A 20,821-nucleotide genomic window follows, 5' to 3' on the forward strand; every position below is an offset into this window, starting at 1 on the left:
TTTTGACCCCACAGTTTTTTTTGTAAGAATTCATGCAAAGCAGGCGTAAAAAAATATAATTTCACTTTTTTCATAAAAGTATCACTTTGAAGACCGATTTCTTTGTAAAGCGACCAGGAGAATGAAGAAACACCCCCCAAAATCACCCGCTTTCTCCGGTTTTCAAAAATACTCCAATTGTTGCCCCATTCTGCTTATTAGACGTGTGGCTGGGCCAAAAAGTGGGAGCACGCTTTGGCTTTCATGGCACAATTGAATAAATTCTAGGCCCCATATCATGCATTTAGAGGCATTGAGCTGCCTGAAAAAAAAAAAAAAAAAAAAAAAAAAAAAAAAACACACCCATAAATGACCCCATTTTAAAAACCAGACCCCTAAAATTATTATTGGGTATCATTTCAGACACTATGGGTATATAATGTTTTCTTCAAACTCTTATTACGTTTCCACATGAAATAGAGGAGACGTGGTAGAAGGTTATTTTGTTAGAAATACGCCACATTAATAAATTTGTGCGGCACAGAATAGAAGTGAAGCCGTGTATTCATAACGGATACATGTCGCTATAGACGTATTTGCCTGTACTTATGACTATGTCTTGCTGAAGAAGCAGTTGGTGCCATTATGATGTCATTGTGGACAGAATTCTGTCCTAATATAAAATCAGTCAGAGAGGAAAAAATAAACTGTACTGGAGTGACGGGCAATATCTTCAAACAAATGGAGGAAAATGTATCCAACTATGTTGCAAACTCGAGTCTGTTCACTAGATAGAAGAACACCTGCAGGGCTGTCATGACAAGGATTTATTTTTCAGTGACTGGTTGTACAACGTCTCTTTAGCTCAATCAATCCTTATGAGGGACGAATGTGCCAAGTGACGCGGTACACCATAACAGGCCCCTGCCCAGCAAGGTAGGAACCGCTATGTGCACAAAACAACCAATCACCTACAGAATATATAGAGGGGCAATGTCCAAAACCATCTATAGGAACAGTAAAGGATCACTAATCCTCAAAATGATGTCAGTATTTCCAGAAGAACCGTAACAAAGCCCATGGTGTATTGATAAGGAACAGCTCGATTATTAGATAACCTCCAAAAAAAAAAATATCATGCCCGTATCACGGTACAGAATTAGGAATGTAACAGCCGTATGTGGCAGGACATAGTCATAAGAAAAAGGAAATACATCCCCAATTTATTCTTGTAACCATTGCTAAAATGCACGACTTCCACTAATTCAGGGGCGGCACGGGCCACAGGTGTTGGATTTATCTACTAATAAATGCAATGCCCACATTTATTTTTTATTTCAAGAACACTTGTGGGGTCCATGTTCTGAATAGACAGATGTGGGCTCCTGCACAATAAACTGTATTCATTTGTGAGTGATCAAGTCCAGGATTTAATTGCCCAAGAATTGTATAAAAAAAATCATAAAGGGGAAATTTAGTTTTACAGTCTGAAATAAATACTTTACTACCTCCCCGTGAGAATCCCTCCCTCCCTTGGAAAGCTCAGAAACGAAAAATAAAATATGAATAAATGAAATTGACTCCCTAAAAAGAATCCCCCCCACCCCACCCTTTTTGGCTTTCCCTAAATTATAGATAAAATTAATAATTAGAAACGGTGTGGTAGGTCTCAAAACAGGGGTAGTTGCACAGGCCTGGATGTGAAGGGCACATGGGGCAGTAAAACCGGGAATCGCTCCTCCTTCCGTGTTTACTGCACACCCGGCATCTCCTTTGGGGGTATTCCTTACTCTCAGTGGCAGGGACGGGGTGAAGGAAGTGGCGCTCAGTGAGCCTTTTGATATCCCCTGACTGGAAGGATTCTCCAGGTGCGGGGGAGTCAAACAGGAGGCGCTCTAATTTTCTCCTGATATTGGAGGAAACTGAGCATTCCCTGGGTCTTATGGAGCACATAACTATTGTAAGTGGCCATTTCGATGAGGTAGAGCGCTACCTTTTTATACCAGGCCCTAGATTTGCGCTTGACCAGGTACAGTGATACCGGTGATCGCCGGTTTGGGGACCGCAAACAACGGTCCCCAGACTGTGCTCCATGCCCTCAGCTAGCTCCGGTAGTTGAGAGCAGGGAGCTATCACTCTGCACGGCGCCGCAATTTTATTCTGATTCAGTGCCGTAAAAAGGCTTATGTATCAGAATAAAGCCCGTTCGTGGCCGCCGTGAAAAGGCGTACTGGCGGTCACTAACGGGTTAAATGTGGGCAGTATTTATGTACTCCTCACATCCTACAGTTTTTTGCATAAGGAATCAGTTTGCGTACACATTTTTTAATCACAGTTTGATGTAAAGCTGCATGAAGGTGATTGTGTATAAATCATTAATTATACAAGGTATCCTGTGCGTTCTCAATTGTTAGATTTTTGGTAGAATAGTACCTGTTTGACATGTGCAGTATATATTTTTAAACACATGACTGCAACAGCACTTTAAGACAACTGCAATTGCCAGGTTGTCTGCTTAAATATATAGGGTTTGGGGGTGAACTCACTATATTTCATACATGGTTTTATTTCCATCTTAAAACCAGATTATAGATGTAGAATTCTTAGGAGTTTAGGAAGATATGAGCTTGTAGACACATTAACTCTGCACATCTTAAACATTTATTTTTAGAATGTGTGATGAATCCCAGTTTTTGCTTGGCTCACACTTTTAGCCACAAATCTAATTATTATGCATTTTTTATAAAAAATTACAGACAATGGAATAACGGGGCCTGTATGTATAAAATGCGGAGTGGAATTTTGACAATGTCAGGTGTTTATTTCTAAAAATTGTAATAGTAAGGGGGTTTAATAGGGTTTTTTTTTTATTTAGGTTTTATTTGTACATAAGTGAGAAATTTGTCCTGGCTACCAAAAGGTGAAAAATGTTCAGAAACCGATCAAAAGTGCTAAAGCCATAAAAAAAAAAAAAAAAAAAAAAAAAAAAGGGAATATCCATGTTTGGCTCTTTATAAAAGGGGTTCATTCCTGTTTTGTACGCTATATATATTTAAAAAATAAAAAAACAAAAAGGTACAAATGTATGCCGTATAATGCCAGCTGTTGCTATAAGGCCCCATGCACACAAACGTATTTTTTCCCTCCCGTAAATACTGGCGTATATACGGGTCCTTGGTCACATGTATTCGACCCGTATTGCACCAGTATTTACGGACCCGTGCACGTAAATACGGGTCCGGTGTCACCAGTATTCCACCCGTATTTACTGGCACGTTTTCTCTGCAAAATTGCACTGCAGTAATCGGCAGCCCCTTCTCTCTATCAGTGCAGGATAAAGAGAAGGGGCAGCCCTTTCCGTAGTAAAAGTAAAAGAAATTTATACTTACCTGGCCGTCGTCTTGGTGACGCGTCCCTCTTCCGACATCCAGCCCGACCTCCCTGGATGACGCGGCAGTCCTTGTGACCGCTGCAGCCTGTAATTGGCCTGTGATTGGCTGCAGCGATCACATGGGCTGAAACGTCATCCCAGGAGGCCAGACTGGAGGAAGAAGCAGGGAGTTCTGGGTAAGTATGAACGTCCTTTTTTTTTTCTACAGGTTGATCTAGATTGTGATCGGTAGTTTCTGTCCAGGGTGCTGAAAGAGTTACTGCCGATCGTTTAACTCTTTCAGCACCCTGGACAGGGACTATTTACTGACATCGCCTAGCAACGCTCCCGTAATTACGGGTGCACACACTTAGTCACCCGTAATTACAGGAGCCCCATAGACTTCTATGGGCCTGCCCGTGCCGTAATTACGGCCTGAAATAGGACATGTTCTATATTTTTCAACGGCACGGGCACCTTCCCGTAAGCATACGGGGAGGTACCCGTGGCCAATAGAAGTCTTTGGGCCCGTAATTACGGGTGTTTTTACGTTCGTGTGCATGGGGCCTAAGTCACGTTTTTTGTGTGCTTTTTTAAATCTGATTTAGGCCTTATGTTCGCACACCTCTACTGATATGTACTATGGCACTGTAGGTGTCTTTTGGCGCCCGATTGTGAATATATCCCCACCTCCAGAAGCATAAAAGTCCATGGGTGACATATTACAGCTCTGTACAACTAGAAGTTCTAATACTCCCACGTGTATGAGGCCTAAGGTCTACTTCACACAGTTTGGTCGAGAAGCTATCAAAAAATTGCAACAACGTCTGGTTCACTTGCATTTTTTTGCTACACTTGTCAGATAGAAAACGGTTAGAGAAATATGCTCAGAAAAGTTTCTATAGAAAAAAAGTGCGTTAATGAATGTAAGATATAACTGTGCATTTGTCAATTGGGAACAGTATGCTGCATCTTATTAAAAATCGTGTGTGGTAGCGATACCCCATATAAGGATAACCAAGATTTTTTTTTTATTAGCTCCTTCGAAAAAATAAAAATGTGGACTATTAGGCATCATACACATGGCCATATGGGACTCCTTGTGCCAATGTACAGCCAGTGTGCATGAGGCACTGGTCAGAACTATTACTAACTTCATCAGGAAAACTCTTCTTCCCTGCCCTTTCACCCTTCAGGGTATGTTCACACGCTGAGCCAAAAACGTCTGAAAATACGGAGCTGTTTTCAAGGGAAAACAGCACCTGATTTTCAGACGTTTTTTGAGCAACTCACGTTTTTCGCTGCGTTTTTGGCGGCGTTTTTTGGGCCGTTATTGGAGCTGTTTTCAATAGAGTCTATGAGAAAACAGCTCCAAAAACGTCCCAAGAAGTGTCCTGCACTTCTTTTGACGAGGCTGTAATTTTACAGCTGTCAAACGACGACGCGTAAATTACAGGTCGTCGGCACAGTACGTCGGCAAACCCATTCAAATGAATGAGCAGATGTTTGCCGACGTATTGGAGCCGTATTTTCAGGCGTAAATCGAGGCATAATACGCCTCGTTTACGCCTGAAAATAGGTCGTGTGAACCCAGCCTTAAGGAAACACTTTTTTTGCCTTCAGGAGGCATCTATTTTCTTTAAGTTTTTTCATCGCCGTATTCCAAAAGCCATAACTTTATCATCTGCTAAAAGAAACAAAAACACAGAGCGCACATAGTGCATCAGACGGTAAAATGGAGAGGTGGACAAGAGGGTGATCAGTTCTGCTGACCTGATCAAGTGGTGCATATATCCAAATGACGCTGCAGTCTGGGTTCCGGTCTGGATCGTGATCGTCCAGATGCAATAGCAGAAGAAATAGCAGTCTTGACTCGGACTCGTTGAACAACCGAAAAAGTCCTAGCAGCGCCAGGGTGATATCAGTTTTTTTGTCCTGCTATTTCTTCTGCAATAACTTTTTCATCGACATAGCTGTATGAGAGTTTGATTTTTGCGGGATAAGTTGTATTTTTTTTTTAATGTCACCTCTTCGGGGTAGATCTAATGTATTATAGAGCTTTTATCAATGTTATTGAAGGGGGAGGTAGAAAAAAAATTATTATATTTGTTTTCTTTTTTTATTGCTTTTGAACAATTTAAATACATGTTTTCGTTTGCTGCACTTGGAGAGAGAGTGTGTGTGTGTGTGTGTGTGTGTGTGTGTGTGTGTGTGTGTGTGTGTGTGTGTGTGTGTGTAAAAAATGTTTTTTGTGATATGCGCTGAAGCTTTTATTTGTTCCATTTTGGGGTACATTTTGACTTAAGTTGCTTTTTATCTCATTGTTTTTTCTTTGTTTTTTTAAACTGCATTTACTGTATGGGCTAATGTCATATTATAGGATGGGTCATTACGTACGTGGCAATACAAATTGTGTACATTTTTTTCTCCTTCGTGTTTTGATATAAAAGCATTTTTATTCGGGGAAAAAATGTGTTTCTTTTTCCCCCCAATATTTTTTGAAAAGGTTTTGTTTAACTTGCAGACAGGCACCCTATTATTATAGGTGTGCTAAAATGGCAGACCTGGGGGTCCAATGTTATGTTAAATGGCTAGGATAGGAGTTCTCCGCCATCCTAGAAGTGGAGCAAGTTGTCGGCTGTGTAATACTGCCGACACCCACAAGTGATGGCACAGGCACAGCACCTGTGCCCACAGCATCACCGCGACGTACTATTATGTCAGTTTGCTGAAGTCGGAGGCATAAGAAGGTGCAGTATGGCCCCATAGATGTCTACAGGTGCCGTATTATAACTCCATAAAACTTGGTGGTTGTACGGAGCCACAATACAGCCGCAATAAATTATGTACCTGTTTCAGATGCTTATTTGTTGTATGCGGTGTATCATCGTATTCTGTAGGGCCTTGTTCACATCTGCGTCAGGGGCTCCATTCTGCATTTTTTCCCACCAAAACGACAACAGAACAATGGAAGCGAACGCATTCCACTATAAGTTTTCTGGGGTCTGTTGAGTGCCGGTGGTATCAGTCATATGACAGATCTGGGACTGCGTTGTGGTTTCCATTATAGGAGACCAAAATGCAAATGACAACAGAGCCTAACACAGGAGGAAAATCAATTTATTTTTAAATCCTTTTATGTATTTTGAATAGAAAAATCATACTTTAAAGGCTATATAAACCTTTGAAAGTTAATTTTTTTTTAAATAAAAATGTCAGTGTGTTTTGTGCAACTTTGAAATTACTTTTTATTAAAAATACACAGCAGCTGTATCTTTCGCAGTCCAGCGTGACACGCAGGATCCACCGGTAATTTATCACACCTAAGTTATGAACTTAGAGGTCATGGTTAACCCCTTCCCGACATTGGACCTATCCATACGTCATAGCCGGGTAGGGGGAAGTATGGAACGGGCTTACGGAGTGAACCCGCTCCATACGATGCGGGTGTCGGCTGTATGTTACAGCCGACACTTCAGAGTAACGAGCGGGATCACGCTAGTTTAACCCGTTAAATGCTGCGGTCAGTAGCGAACTAGGCATTTAAATCGTTCGAAAGAGGGGGCGACCCACTTCTAGCAGCTTATCGCCCCCCACAATGCAATCGCGGGGTGGCGATGGTTGCTATGGCTGCCTGGGGGCCTAAAGAAGGCCACCAGGTCTGCCATCTTTGTGCTCCAACTACTAATAGAATCCTGTCAGAAAGACGGTATACTGCAATAAATTGGTATTGCAGTATATCGCTGGTTGAAGTCCACTTGGGGGACTAATAAAAAAATAAAAAGTAAAAATTTGTAAAATGTCAAAAAAAAAAACTTTTCCCCCTAGAGCATAGTAATATAAAATTAAAAAACACATAATTGGCATCGCCGCATCCGTAAAAGTCGGAAATATTACAATATATCATTATTTAACCCACACAGTGTATATCGTAAAAATAAATTAATAAAACCGCCAGAATCATTATTTTTTGGTCCCCTCATCTCCCACAAAAAATGGAATAAAAAGTGATCAAAACGTCGCAAGAACCCCAAAATGGTATCATTAAAAACTACAGCTTATCCCGCAAAAAATAAGCCCTCATACCACTTAAAAGCGACAGAAATAAAAAACAAAACTTATGGCTGTCAGAATTTGGCTACACAAAAAAAATATAATTGTTTACACTTAGTCTTTTTACTTGTAGAAGTAGTAAAATATATATATATATATTTATTTGGTATCGCCGTAATCATGTTGTTTTAATTGCACAGTGAACTCCGTAAAAACAGAGCGCAAAAAACAATGGAGGAATCGCTGTTTTTTTTCATTTTCTACCCTACAAATAATTTTTGCCCCATTTCCTAGTACATTATATGGCACAATAAACGGTGCTACAAAAAACTACAACTTGTCCCGCAAAAATCAAGCCCTCATAGGACTATATCGATGGAAAAAAAAAAAAAAGTTACAGCTTTTAGAAGGTGGGGAGGAAAAAACGAAAATTAAAATCTGAAAGTTGTTTGTTTACGACGGGAAGGGGTTAACCCGTTAGTGACCGGCAATACGCCTTTTCACGGCGGCCACTAACGGGCTTTATTCTGATGCATATGCCTTTTTACGGCGCTGCATCAGGATAAAGTAAACAGAACAGGAGCCATCAAATCTCCCTGCTCTGCCGTGTGAGATCGATATAAGTATCTATCTCACCCATTTAACCCCTCAGATGCGGTGCACAATAGCGAGCACCGCATCTGAGTGCTTTTGGAGAGAGGGAGGGAGCTCCCTCTCATCCCACTGACACCTGGCGATACGAGCGCGGAGTGTCTGTGTCTCCTAATAAAGGCCCCCAGGTCTGCCTGTCATGAATGCCTGCTAGATCATGCCTCTGGCATGACCTAGCAGATGCCTGTCCGTTTTAAACTGACTGGCAGTAATACACTGCAATACAAAAGTATTGCAGTGTATTATAGTAGCGATCGGAGAATCGCATATTAAAGTCCCCTAGTGGGACTAGTAAAAAAAAAGTTTCATAAAGTTAATTTTAAAAAAAATGTGAAAAAAAAATAAAAATGAAAAACCCAGCTTTTCCCCTTACAAAATGCTTTACTATTAAAAAAATAAAATAAAGTAAAAAAGTTACACATATTTGGTATCGCCGCGTCCGTAACGACCCCGACTATAAATCTATTACATTATTTAACCCGCACGGTGAACGCCGTAAAAAATGTAATAAAAAACTATGGAAAAATTGCTGTTTTCTGTGAATCCTGACTTAAAAAAAATGTGATAAAAAGAGATCAAAAAGTGGCATCTACTCCAAAATGGTACCAATAAAAACTACAAGTCTTCCCGCAAAAAAAAAAAGCCCTCACACAACCGCATCGGCAAAAAAATAAAAACGTTACGGCTCTTCAAACATGGAGACAAAAACAAATAATTTTGAAAAAAAAAGCGTTTTTACTGTGTAAAAGTAGTAAAACATACAAAAACTATACAAATTTGGTATCGTTGCAATCGTAACAACCCGCTGAATAAAGTTATTGTGTTGATTATACCACACGGTAAACGGCGTAGATTTAAGACGCGAAAAAGAGTGGCGAAATTTCAGGTTTTTTTCTATTCCCCCCCCCCCCAAAAAAAAGTTAATAAAAGTTAATCAATAAATAATATGTCCCCCAAAATGGTGCTATTAAAAAATACAACTTGTCCCGCAAAAAAACAAGACCTTATACAGCTATGTCGACGCAAAAAAAAAAAAAAAGGTTATAGCTCTTGGAATCAGACGATGGAAAAACGTAAAAAATGGCTTGGTCATTAAGGTTTAAAATAGGCTGGTCATTAAAGGGTTAAAGAGGATCTGTCACCAGTTTTTTAATTCCCCATCTCCTAACTAATCCAATAGGCACTATGATGCTGATAACTACAGTGTGATTGGTTTAAAAAAAAACGTAACTTTTAAAATAAATTCTCTGAGCATTTTTCTAACTATGCTAATGTGGCTCTAATAGCCAAATAGGAGGTGACTCTTTCTTTTCACTCTGGGCGGTGTAATGTTTTCTGTATGACCCTGTCCAATAGTCATACAGCTTCTCCCCCTTCCCTGCCCAGCAACACAGTGTGATCATATAGTATACAGCTTCCATTCCCGACTGTGTTTTCCACTGGTGATATCTCCGGTTGTGTTACAACTAGAACTGCAAAAAAACAACACATCTCTTTAATTCTAGCAAATTGTGGGGGTCCCAACGATCAGCAAGTACCCGCATACCCTAGCGACATACCATCACTTGCTACTGCCAGAATACCCCTTTAAAGTGTAGCTAAACATTCGGCAAACTTCTGACATGTCAGAAGTTTGGATTGGTGGGGGTCCGAGCACGGAGACCCCCACCAATCGCTAGAACGAAACAGCTGAAGTGCTCGGACCCCCACCAATCCAAACTTCTGACATGTCTCTATGAAGTTTGTTGAATGTTTAGCTGCACTTTAAGTGTACTTTGTTTTAATTGACTACTTCTCATAACTGGCAACCCAGAAAAAAAGAAAAAAAACATTTCAACAAGTGGGTAAACAGAAAATTACTAATTTAGACCCTGCTGAAAAAAAAGCCATATATGCAAGTTACATTTGTGTGATTTTCAGTTCTATCCACACAAACCAACGCAGGACCATGTTTTTGCAATGAACTTACCGATTGTCAGGTCGTGAACTGGCTGGAATCTCTTGTCTGTGAACTGCAATAGTAGGCATGATTTACCAACACCTGCAACCAAGACAAACATGACATTTTATTCACCAAAGAAAACACCGCTTTAAATGGTCACGTACTGTACAAAAAAAACTTGTGGAATTCAATAGTGCAAGCCAAAATAAGAAACTATATTAGTTCACAGATTTTTGGCACAGATTTTGCTGTGGAAACCCCGTCTGAATCAGCACCAAAAGACATCGGAAATAACTTCCCATTAAATTCAATGAGAGGCAGGGCCGTTTTTACCCCGGGCGGCTATTGGCCAATCGCATGTCCTTTCTTGCCGGGGTTTCTGCCTCTGACCTCCCATTGAATCATTGAGACACAGAAAAAAAAAAAAACTGCAGCGCTCATGTGTGAGCGGTTTTTGCACCATTAGCTTGAATGGTGAAAAAAACAAAAAAAAAAAACGCACAAAAATACATTCAGGCAGTTCAAAATCTGCCTCATAACGTCCAGTGAGGCTGGGTTCACACGAGCCTGTTACGTCCGTAATGGACGGAACGTATTTCGGCCGCAAGTCCCGGACCGAACACACAGCGGGGAGCCGGGCTCCTAGCATCATAGTTATGTACGATGCTAGGAGTCCCTGCCTCGCTGCGGGAAAACTGTCCCGTACTGTAATCATGTTTTCAGTACGGGACAGTAGTTCCACGGAGAGGCAGGGACTCCTAGCGTCGTACATAACTATGATGCTAGGAGTCCGGCTCCCTGCAGTGTGTTCGGTCCGGGACTTGCGGCCGAAATACGTCCGTCCATTACGGACCGAACATACTCGTGTGAATCCAGCCTAATAGCGTTATCGCTCATGTACACACAACAGATTATGCAGAAAAGTCACTTGTAAGGTTAGGGACACTTTGGGCACTTAATGCCAGCAGGTGACCCCAAAAGAGGAAGAGCCCAGCAACTGGTGTCAGAGACGTTCTGTCGTCATTCTGTACGTTCGTCTACAGCAAGACAAATGAAAGGGGCAACCACTAAGAGAAGCATTGCTCATATGACTATACAGACTATGGCTACAGTATAGATGGAGTTCTGCCTTAGGGCCAGTTCACACAGGGTTTTTGGACACTTTTTTGACACGGAAACCACATAAAAAAACGGCCGAAAATGCCTCCTATTGATTTCTATGGTAGGCGGAGGCCTTTTTTTCCCCGCGAGCGGAAAAACAGTCTGGCGGGAAAAAGAAGCTACATGCTTTATCTTCGGGCGTTTACGTCTCTGACCTCCCATTGATATCAATGGGAGGCAGAGAAAGCGTATTTCCCGGCTTATTTTTCCCGCGGCGCTCAATTCCAAACGGAATTTTGAGGCAGATTTTCCCCCTGCAAAAAACTCAGTGAACCCAGCCTTAGGCTATGTTCACACGGAGTATTTTGGGAGGAATATCTGCCTCAAAATTCCGTTTGGAAGTTTGAGGCAGATTTTCCTCTCCCTGCACGCCGATTTTCGCTGCGTTTTTCGCCCGCGGCCATTGAGCGTCGCGGGCATAAAACACCGCGAAATACGCTTTCTCTGCCTCCCATTGAAGTCAATGGGAGGTCAGAGGCGGAAACGCCCGAAGATAGGGCATGTCGCTGCTTTTTCCCGCGAGGCAGTTTTACTGCTCGCGGGAAAAAGACGCCGACACCTCCCATTGAAATCAATGGGAGGCATTTTCGGGCCGTTTTTGCGACGCGGTTTCCACATCAAAAAACTCGTCAAAATACTCTGTGTGAACATAGCCTAAGATGGTGCCCCAGACTCCTTTCATATGCTATTTTACCTAATAACGTGTTAATAACACTTAAAGAGGCTCTGTCACCAGATTTTGCAACCCCTATCTGCTATTGCAGCAGATAGGCGCTGCAATGTAGATAAGAGTAACGTTTTTATTTTTAAAAAAACGAGCATTTTTGGCCAAGTTATGACCATTTTTGTATTTATGCAAATGAGGCTTGCAAAAGTCCAAGTGGGCGTGTATTATGTGCGTACATCTGGGCGTTTTTACTACTTTTACTAGCTGGGCGTTCTGACGAGAAGTATCATCCACTTCTCTTCAGAACGCCCAGCTTCTGGCAGTGCAGACACAGCGTGTTCTCGAGAGATCACGCTGTGTCGTCACTCACTTCCTGCCCCAGGTCCTGCATCGTGTCGGACGAGCGAGGATCCTGCAAACGCTGATGCAGAATCAACTGTAGCCTCTGGTGCCGATGTGTCCGACACGATGCAGGACCTGGGGCAGGAAGTGAGTGACATCACAGCGTGATCTCTCGAGAACACGCTGTGTCTGCACTGCCAGAAGCTGGGCGTTGTGAAGAGAAGTGGATGATACTTCTCGTCAGAACGCCCAGCTAGTAAAAACGCCCCGATGTACGCACATAATACACGCCCACTTGGACTTTAACCACGCCCACTTGGACTTTTGCAAGCCTCATTTGCATAAATACAAAAATGGTCATAACTTGGCCAAAAATGCTCGTTTAAAAAAAAACAAAAAACATTACTGTAATCTACATTGCAGCGCCGATCTGCTGCAATAGCAGATAGGGGTTGCAAAATCTGGTGACAGAGCCTCTTTAAAGTTGCACTCCTATCTTAGATATTTATGGCATATCCACAGAAGATGCCATAAATGTCTAATAGATGCGGGTCCCTCCTCTGGGATCTACACCTATCTCATGAATGGGGATCCCCCGTTCCACCTGGTCAGGCGTCAGCTGGCCGCCGCATCCAGGCCGGGAATTCCTGAAACAGCAAAGTACACCAGGGGGACCCCGGTTCGGAAGATAGGTGTGGGTCAAAGAGGTTGCAACGTCTATCAAACATTTATGGCATGTCCTGTGGCTATGTCTGACATGGGAATACACCCTTAAAGCCATAAGACAGTGTCCCTTTAAATACAAGCATCTATTAGAGGACTGCAAAGTTTTATTGCAACAGACTTCAGAAGTGTTGTTCTTCTCCAATGTGCTGGGATGCTCCGTACCACTGAGCCGCTGACTAGATCTCTGCCCACATGTCCTTTTCACGTGGAGTGCCTGTGCAGTGAATAGCACCCTTGAAGTCCACTCTGTTCTTGCTTTATTAACTCCCTTTTGGGCATCTATTAGATGCCTGTGTTTAAAGTGCCACTTTCTCATGTCTTGTGTTTAATTTTTTTGCAAAAGATCCTAATGGTTTTTTTCTTTACCAGGCAGAATAAAACAAAAACAGTGCTATGCTTCTTGCCAAACCGCAGAGGGGGGGGGGGGCCCCCTGACAGGCAAGACACACCCTCGGGCTTGTCCATGTGTAACGGACTTGCTGCGTATTTTCTATCCGGAATTGCGGTGGGGAAATACGCAGCAGAATACAGTAGCAGCAAAGTTGGTGAGCTTTCACAAATTTCATCCACACGCTGCGTAAAATTTCCGACAAGAAAATCACCTGCGGTGCGTATATTTTTTTGCACCGCGGCTTGTCAATTCCTGCTGTGGAAAGTGGACTGAATTGCTGCGTTTTTCAGAGGAGATGGCACCACCTTCCATCATTGCAAAATCCACACTGTTTTCTGCAGTAAAAACCACAGGAAATTGTATGGTTTTTTTTTTTTCGCAGTGGCGTGTCTGCTAGTTCTAACGGAAATGCTGCAGAAATTTTCTGCAGCAATTCCGTTACGTGTGGACAAGCCCTAACACATGAAAAATAGTACAGAGCTAAAAGAGAAAGGCAGCAATTCAACTGGACATTTTCTACTGAATATATCTGTTCTAGTGAGATAAAAAATGCAGAACGCTGCTACCCTGTAAAGATCCTGCCTGTATGACGAAACCCTAAACTTCTCCTGTCATGTAAACTCCAACCTTCAGGTTGAGAACTTTGGGCACCCAAAAAATAAAGTGTGGGAGGAAAAAAGTTGAGGTATACCTTAAGGCTGGGTTCACACAGAGTTTTTTGGATGCGGAAACCGCGCCGCAAAACTCCTCAAAAACCGTCTGAAAATGCCTCCCATTGATTTCAATGGGAGGCGGAGGCGGTTTTCTCCCGCGAGGGAGAAAGAAGGGACATGCCCTATTTTCGGATGATTACGCCTCTGACCTCCCATTGACATCAATGGGAGGCAGAGAAAGTGTATTTCGCAGCATTTTATGGCCGCGGGCGGAAAACGCAGCGAAGATCTGCATGCAGGCAGAGGAAAATCTGCCTCAAAGTTCCAAACTGAATTTTGAGGCAGATTTTCCACCTGCAAAAAACTCTGTGTGAACCCAGCCTTACAGAGCCTTTGCACTAGGCTACTTTCACCCGGCAGTATTTTGGTCAGTAATTGGATGTCAAAACCAGGAGTGAAACCAAAGAAAAAAAAATTAAAAATCATATAGGAAAGATTTACATATTTGCTGTTTTGGACCCACACCTTTTATCTTGGGCCTTCTTGCAGACGAACATGGGGGAAACTTCCGTTTTTCACGTCCGTGTTGCCGCCATGCGGTCCCGTTATCACAGATCCCCATAGACTTGAGTCTTTTGGAGAGATCTGAGAAACCAGAAGAAAATCGGACATGTTCTATTCTTCAACGGACCCTTCACACGGTTCATTGAAATACATGTGACAGACCTTGCACGGACGTATTCTGAAGTCATCTGAATAAGGCCTTACAAATACTGATGCAAAAGTACTGACCAAAATATTGAAATGTAAAGGTATGTTCACATGGAGTTTTTTTTTACACGTTTGATGCGGAAACCACGACGGAAAAACGCACCAAAAAAATTGCCAAAAAAGCCTCCCATTGATTTCAACGGGAGGCGGAGGCGTTTTTTCCCACAAGCGGAAAAACCGTCTCGCGGGAAAAAGAAGCGACATGCCCCATGTTCGGACGTTTACGTCTCTGACCTCCCAATGTGAGGTAGAGAGAGTATTTTGCTGCGTTTTTTGCCTGTGGCACTCAATGGCCGCGGGCGAAAAACTCTGCAAAAAACTCTGTGTGAACCTACCCTAATAGAGACCTTAGAGATAGACTATGTATGTGCAACGCAACATCAAACTCAGATTGTACAGTTTAGGCTGTGTTCACATCTGTGTCAAGGCTTTCCGTTGTTCTGCTCCATATTAGGAGCGGTACAAGAAAAACAAAACACGACGACAGAACCCATTGTCTAATGGGTTTCTGTTTTGCCAGGCAAACCAGTGAGGCACGCTGCACTATATTGTTCAGCAAAAACGACGGACTCAAGAAGGCGGAGATGTGAACAGTGCCTTATTGATAAACGTCCCCTGCGTGTCTTGCACGGAGCAATGATGCCATTGTTGCAGCTTTTGATCCAAAAGCCAGCAGAAAGCCCTGTGTTACTTTAGTAAACCCAGCAGATGATGTTCAAGTGGTAATTCACTAACAATACTAACAAGTAGCACTGACGCTGGAAGAGATCTTGTGGTTTAGTCCATGGGCTGAAAGCGGAGATGTTTTCTATTTCAGAAACTGTTCAGTCAGGATATCGGCAGCATGACAAGTCACATGCGCCCATCTGGAGTAAAGGTGGTTGTGTAACCAGCATGTGTGTAAACACAAACACATATATATATATATATATATATATATATATATACACACACACACACACACACACACACACACTGTCAAAGGTTAAAAGTTTTAGAACACCTACATTTTTCCAGTTTTTATTGCTATTCACAGTTTAAAGTCCCAAATTTACTATGAAGTGAAAGCATAAAAGAAACAAACGTTAAAATGAATAAAAATCATGGATTAACTTTGTTTCAAAGTCGCCACCTCTAGCTGATAGACCAGCTTTACACAATCGAGGCATTCTTTCTACAATTGCATTCAGATATTGTTCAGAAATTTCTTCCCAACATCGTTGCTAAATTTTCCACAAACGTGCTGCACTCGTAGGTTGCTTTGCTTTACTATTCTGTCCAGTTCATCTCAACAAGCTCGATAGGGTTTAAGTCTGGAGACTGTGCAGGCCATTCCATTCTTTGAAGCCTACCGGCTTCTTCTGGTCGTCTTAGGTTGTTCTGACATAACCTAGAAGTATGTTTTGGATCATTGTCTTGCTGTAACGTGAATCCCTGTCAAAGTAGGCGTAAACCAGAGGTTATCGCATGGCGCATCAACATGCTGGGGTAGCCCTTTTTGTCCAGTGTGCCACTAACCCTGTGCAAGTTGCCAACCCTGGATCCAGCAAAAGAGCCCTAGACCATCACGCTTCCTCCTCCATGTTTGACAGAAGAAGCATCGTACAAAAACCCTGCGTAATGTACCAAAGATGTCAAATTTTGATTCATCCGTCCATAAGACCTTCTTCCACTCTTCGGTAGTTTACTGGAGGTGCTGTATGGCCCAGGCAAGTCTTTTTTTATTTTGCAATCTTAGGCCTCATGCACACAGACTGTGTCACACGTATTCGACCCGTATTCCACCAGTATTTACGGACCCATGCCCGTAGATACGGGCCCGTTGTCACCAGTATTCCACCCGTATTTACGGACCCGTTTTCTCTGCAAAATTGGACTGCACTAATCAGCAGCCCCTTCTCTCTATCAGTGCTGGATAGAGAAAGGGCAGCCATTTCAGGCAGAGTTTCCGCAGCAATTGTAAGTAAAAGAAGTTCATACGTACCCCGGCCGTGTCTTGGTGACGCGTCCCTCTTTTGAAATCCAGTCCGACCTCCCTGGAAGACGCGGCAGTCCATGTGGCCGATGACAGCCAATCACAGGCTGCAGCGGTCACATGGGATGAAACATCACCCCGGAAGGCCGGACTGGAGGAAGAAGGTAAGTTAACTTTTAATGCTATTAACTCCAGCGGTAGTCACTGTCCCGGGTGCTGAAAGAGCTACTGCCGATCAGTTAACTCTTTCAGCACCCTGGACAGTGACTATCCCCTGACATCACCTAGAAACGCTCCTGTAATTACGGGTGCACACTCGTAGCCACCCGTAATTACGGGAGCCCCATAGACTTCTATGGGCCTGCCCGTGCCGTAATTACAGCCTGAAATAGGACGCTTCATATTTTTAAACGGCACGGGCACCTTCCCGTAAGCAAACAGGAAGGTACCCGTGGCCAATAGAAGTCTATGGCCCCGTAATGTCAAGTGCATGAGGCACGCAGCCGCCATCATAGAGATGAGGCTAGTCGACGCCCGTCACTGTCCAAGGTGCTGAAAGAGCTAACTGATCGGCAGTAACTCTTTCAGCACCCTCAACAGTGAATGCCGAACACAATATACAGCAACCTGTTAAAAAAAAAAAGTTCGTACTTACCGAGAACTTCCCGGCCGTTGCCTTGGTGACGCGTCCTTGGTGTCGCGCCTCTCTTGACATCGGGCCCCACCTCCCTGGATGACGCGGCAGTCCATGTGACCGCTGCATCCTGTGCTTGGCCTGTGATTGGCTGGAGCTGTCACTAGGACTGAATTGTCATCCCGGGAGGTCAGACTGGAGGAAGAAGCCGGGAGTTATCGGTAAGTCAGAACTTCGTTTTTTTTCACAGGTTCATGTTTATTGGGATCGGTAGTCACTGTCCATGGTGCTGAAACAGTTTAACTCTTTCAGCACCCTGGACAGTGACTATCTCCGGACGTCGCGTACCGGAATTTTTTTTGCCGGGTTCGGCCAAAACGAGTTCGGCCGAACCCGGTGAAGTTCGGTTCGATTGTCCGGGTTCGCTCATCTCAAAGACACTCCATTTGGATGTTTGGAAACAGAAAAGCACGTGGTGCTTTTCTGGTTACATTCATCCTTTTGACAGCTGGTGCGCTATTTCAGTCGGTTCGCACGGAAGTGCTTCCGTGCGACCTGCGTGGTTTTCACGCACCCATTGACTTCAATGGGTGCGTGATGCGCAAAATACGCGGAGATATTGAACCTGTCGCGCTTTTTGCGCAGCTGACAAACGCTGCGCAAAAAGCACGGACTGTCTGTATTGGTCTGTGCGTGGCGCGTGAAAACCACGCGGCCCGCACTAACCGAATACACGCTCGTGTGAATCCCCCCTAAGGGTTATAATTGTCTATCTTTTGTTAATTGCCTTGTTCTTGCCATTATATCAATGTGCTCTGCCCTGAAGAGCAAAACTGCCCAAATACTGCCCTACAGGGTGTTGTAATGCAGTCTGTTCCGACACTGGATATATAGAATCAGAAGGTTTGAAAATAATCTCCAAAAGTTCAGACACCTGTAGGAATAGTTTGCATCCAATTTAAAATAATAATTTTATTTCTGTGGTGCAGGAGCAGCAGTCCTGGATGTCTTCTCAGAAAAAAGCCCTTTGGTTAAAAATCTGAAATTCAGACTATTGTTGCGTTTGAGGTTAAATATTCAGATTATTTTTATGTTTTTAACTTACTTTTCAAAATTTGAACCATTTCACGTTATTTGCTGTACTAGAACTGTGTTAATGTAAAAAATAACTGCAAAATTGAGGTGTTCTAAGGCGATGTTCACACTGAGTTTTTTTTCGACTAGTTTTTTGACGCGGAAGCCGCGTCAAAAAAAATGCGCCAAAAATGCCTCCCATTGATTTCAATGTGAGGCGGAGGCGTCTTTTTCCCCACGAGCGGTAAAACCACCTCGTGGGAAAAAGAAGCGACATGCCCTATCTTCGGGCGTTTACGCCTCTGACCTCCCATTGACTTCAATGAGAGGCAGAGAAAGCGTATTTCGCGCTGTTTTATGCCCGCGGTGCTCAATGGCCGCGGGCGAAAAACGGCGCGAAAATCGCCGCTCAGGGAGAGGAATATCTGCCTCAAACTTGCAAACGGAATTTTGGGGCAGAAATTCCGCCTGCAAAAAACTCTGTGTGAACATAGCCTTAAACTTTTGATTTGTAGAGTGTGTAGAACTCACACACTTAAAAAACACACACACACACACACACACACACACACACACACACACAATGAATTAGAATATCATGAAAACTTTTATTTATTTCAGTAATTCAATTCAAAAAGTGAAACTCATATTATATAGATATTCATTACACACAGTGATCAATTTCCAGCATTTTTTTCTTTTAATGTTGATGATTATGGCGAACAGTTAATGAAAACCCAAAATTTTGTGTCTCAGAAAATTAGATGATATACAACCAATTAAAAAAATATTTTTAATACCAAAATGTTGTCCTACTGAAATGTACAGTATATGCCCTCAATACGTGGTCGGGGCTCCTTTTGCATGAATTACTTCATCAATGCAGCGTGGCATGGAGGCGATCAGCCTGTGGCACTGCTGAGGTGTTATCAATGCAGTGTGGCATGGAGGCGATTAGCCTGTGGCACTGCTGAGGTGTTATGGAAGCCCAGGTTGCTTTGATAGCGGCCTTCAGCTCGTCTGCATTGTTGGGTCTGGTGTCTCATCTTCCTCTTGACAATACCCTATAGATTCTCTATGGGATTTAGGTCAGGCAAATTTGCTGGCCAATCAAGTACAGTGATACGGTGGTTATTAAACCAGGCATTGGTACTTTTGGCAGTGTGGGCAGGTGCCAAGTCCTGCTGGAAAATGAAATCCACATCTCCATAAAGCTTGTCAGCAGAGGGAAGCATGAAGTGCTCGAAAACTTCCTGGTAGACGCTGCACTGACTCTGGACTTGGTATAACACAGTGGACCAACACCAGCAGATGACATGGCCCCCAAACCATCACTGACTGTGGAAACTTCACACTGGACCGCAAGACACTTGGCTTGATGCCTCTCCACTCTTCCTCCAGACTCTGGGACCTTGATCTCCAAATTAAATGCAAAATTTACTTTCATCTGAAAACAGGACTTTGGACAACTGAGCAGCAGTGTCGGTCCACTGTGTTATATCAAATCCAGAGACAACGCAGCCGTCTACCAGGAAGTTTTCGAGCACTTCATGCTTCCCTCTGCTGACAAGCTTTATGGAGATGCTGATTTCATTTTCCAGCAGGACTTGGCACCTGCCCACACTGCCAAAAGTACCAATACCTGGTGTAATAACCACAGTATCACTGCGCTTGATTGGCCAGCAAACTGGCCCTACCTAAACCCCATAGAGAATCTATAGGGTATTGTCAAGAGGAAGATGAGAGACCAGACCCAACAATGTAGACGAGCTGAAGGCCGCTATCAAAGCAACCTGGGCTTCCATAACACCTCAGCAGTGCCACAGGCTGATCGCCTCCATGCCACGCCGCATTGATAACACCTCAGCAGTGCCACAGGCTAATCGCCCCCATGCCACGCCGCATTGATGCAGTAATTCATGAACAAGGAGCCCCGACCAAGTATTGAGTGCATATACTCTACATACTTTTCAGTAGGCCAACATTTCGGTATTAAATATCATTTTTTAAATTGGGCTTATATAATATTAACATTTTCTGAGACACTAAATTTGGGTTTTCATTTACTGTTACCATAATCAACATTAAAAGGAAAAAAATGCTGGAATTACATCACTCTGCGTGTAATGAATCTATAGAAAATATACGTTTCACTTTTTGAATTGAATCACTGTAATAAATTAACTTTTTGATGGTATTCGAATTCATTGAGAAGGACTAGTATATATATATATATATATATATATATATATATATATATATATATGTGTAACTTCTCATAATGCCTTGAGAAACAAAGGGAAGGAAACAAGAGTGATCCATTTCTAAACACAATACATGAAGTAATGTTTTCTCCAGATCAGAGTTTCAATCTCCTTGAAAAAAATAATATATTTTTTTAAATGGTAGATTCATGAATCCCAGTGACATTA

At 42.9% G+C, this 20,821-nt stretch overlaps 1 protein-coding gene across 2 annotated transcripts in view; it reads right to left on the minus strand.

Annotated features, from left to right (window-relative positions):
• Positions 1 to 20,821, minus strand: part of RAB2A (RAB2A, member RAS oncogene family) — a 91,440-nt gene that overhangs the window by 60,951 nt on the left and 9,668 nt on the right. For both annotated transcript variants that reach the window (XR_012847630.1, XM_075826205.1), the window contains exon 2: positions 10,023 to 10,094. Coding sequence is in view for 1 of the 2 variants with exons in the window: in XM_075826205.1 (XP_075682320.1) it covers positions 10,023 to 10,094 (72 nt within the window). In the remaining variant the exon portion in view is untranslated. The remainder of the gene's footprint in view (positions 1 to 10,022; positions 10,095 to 20,821) is intronic.

The sequence above is a fragment of the Rhinoderma darwinii genome, chromosome 5 (genome assembly GCF_050947455.1).
Source record: "Rhinoderma darwinii isolate aRhiDar2 chromosome 5, aRhiDar2.hap1, whole genome shotgun sequence".
Classification (NCBI taxonomy): Eukaryota; Metazoa; Chordata; class Amphibia; order Anura; family Rhinodermatidae; genus Rhinoderma; species Rhinoderma darwinii.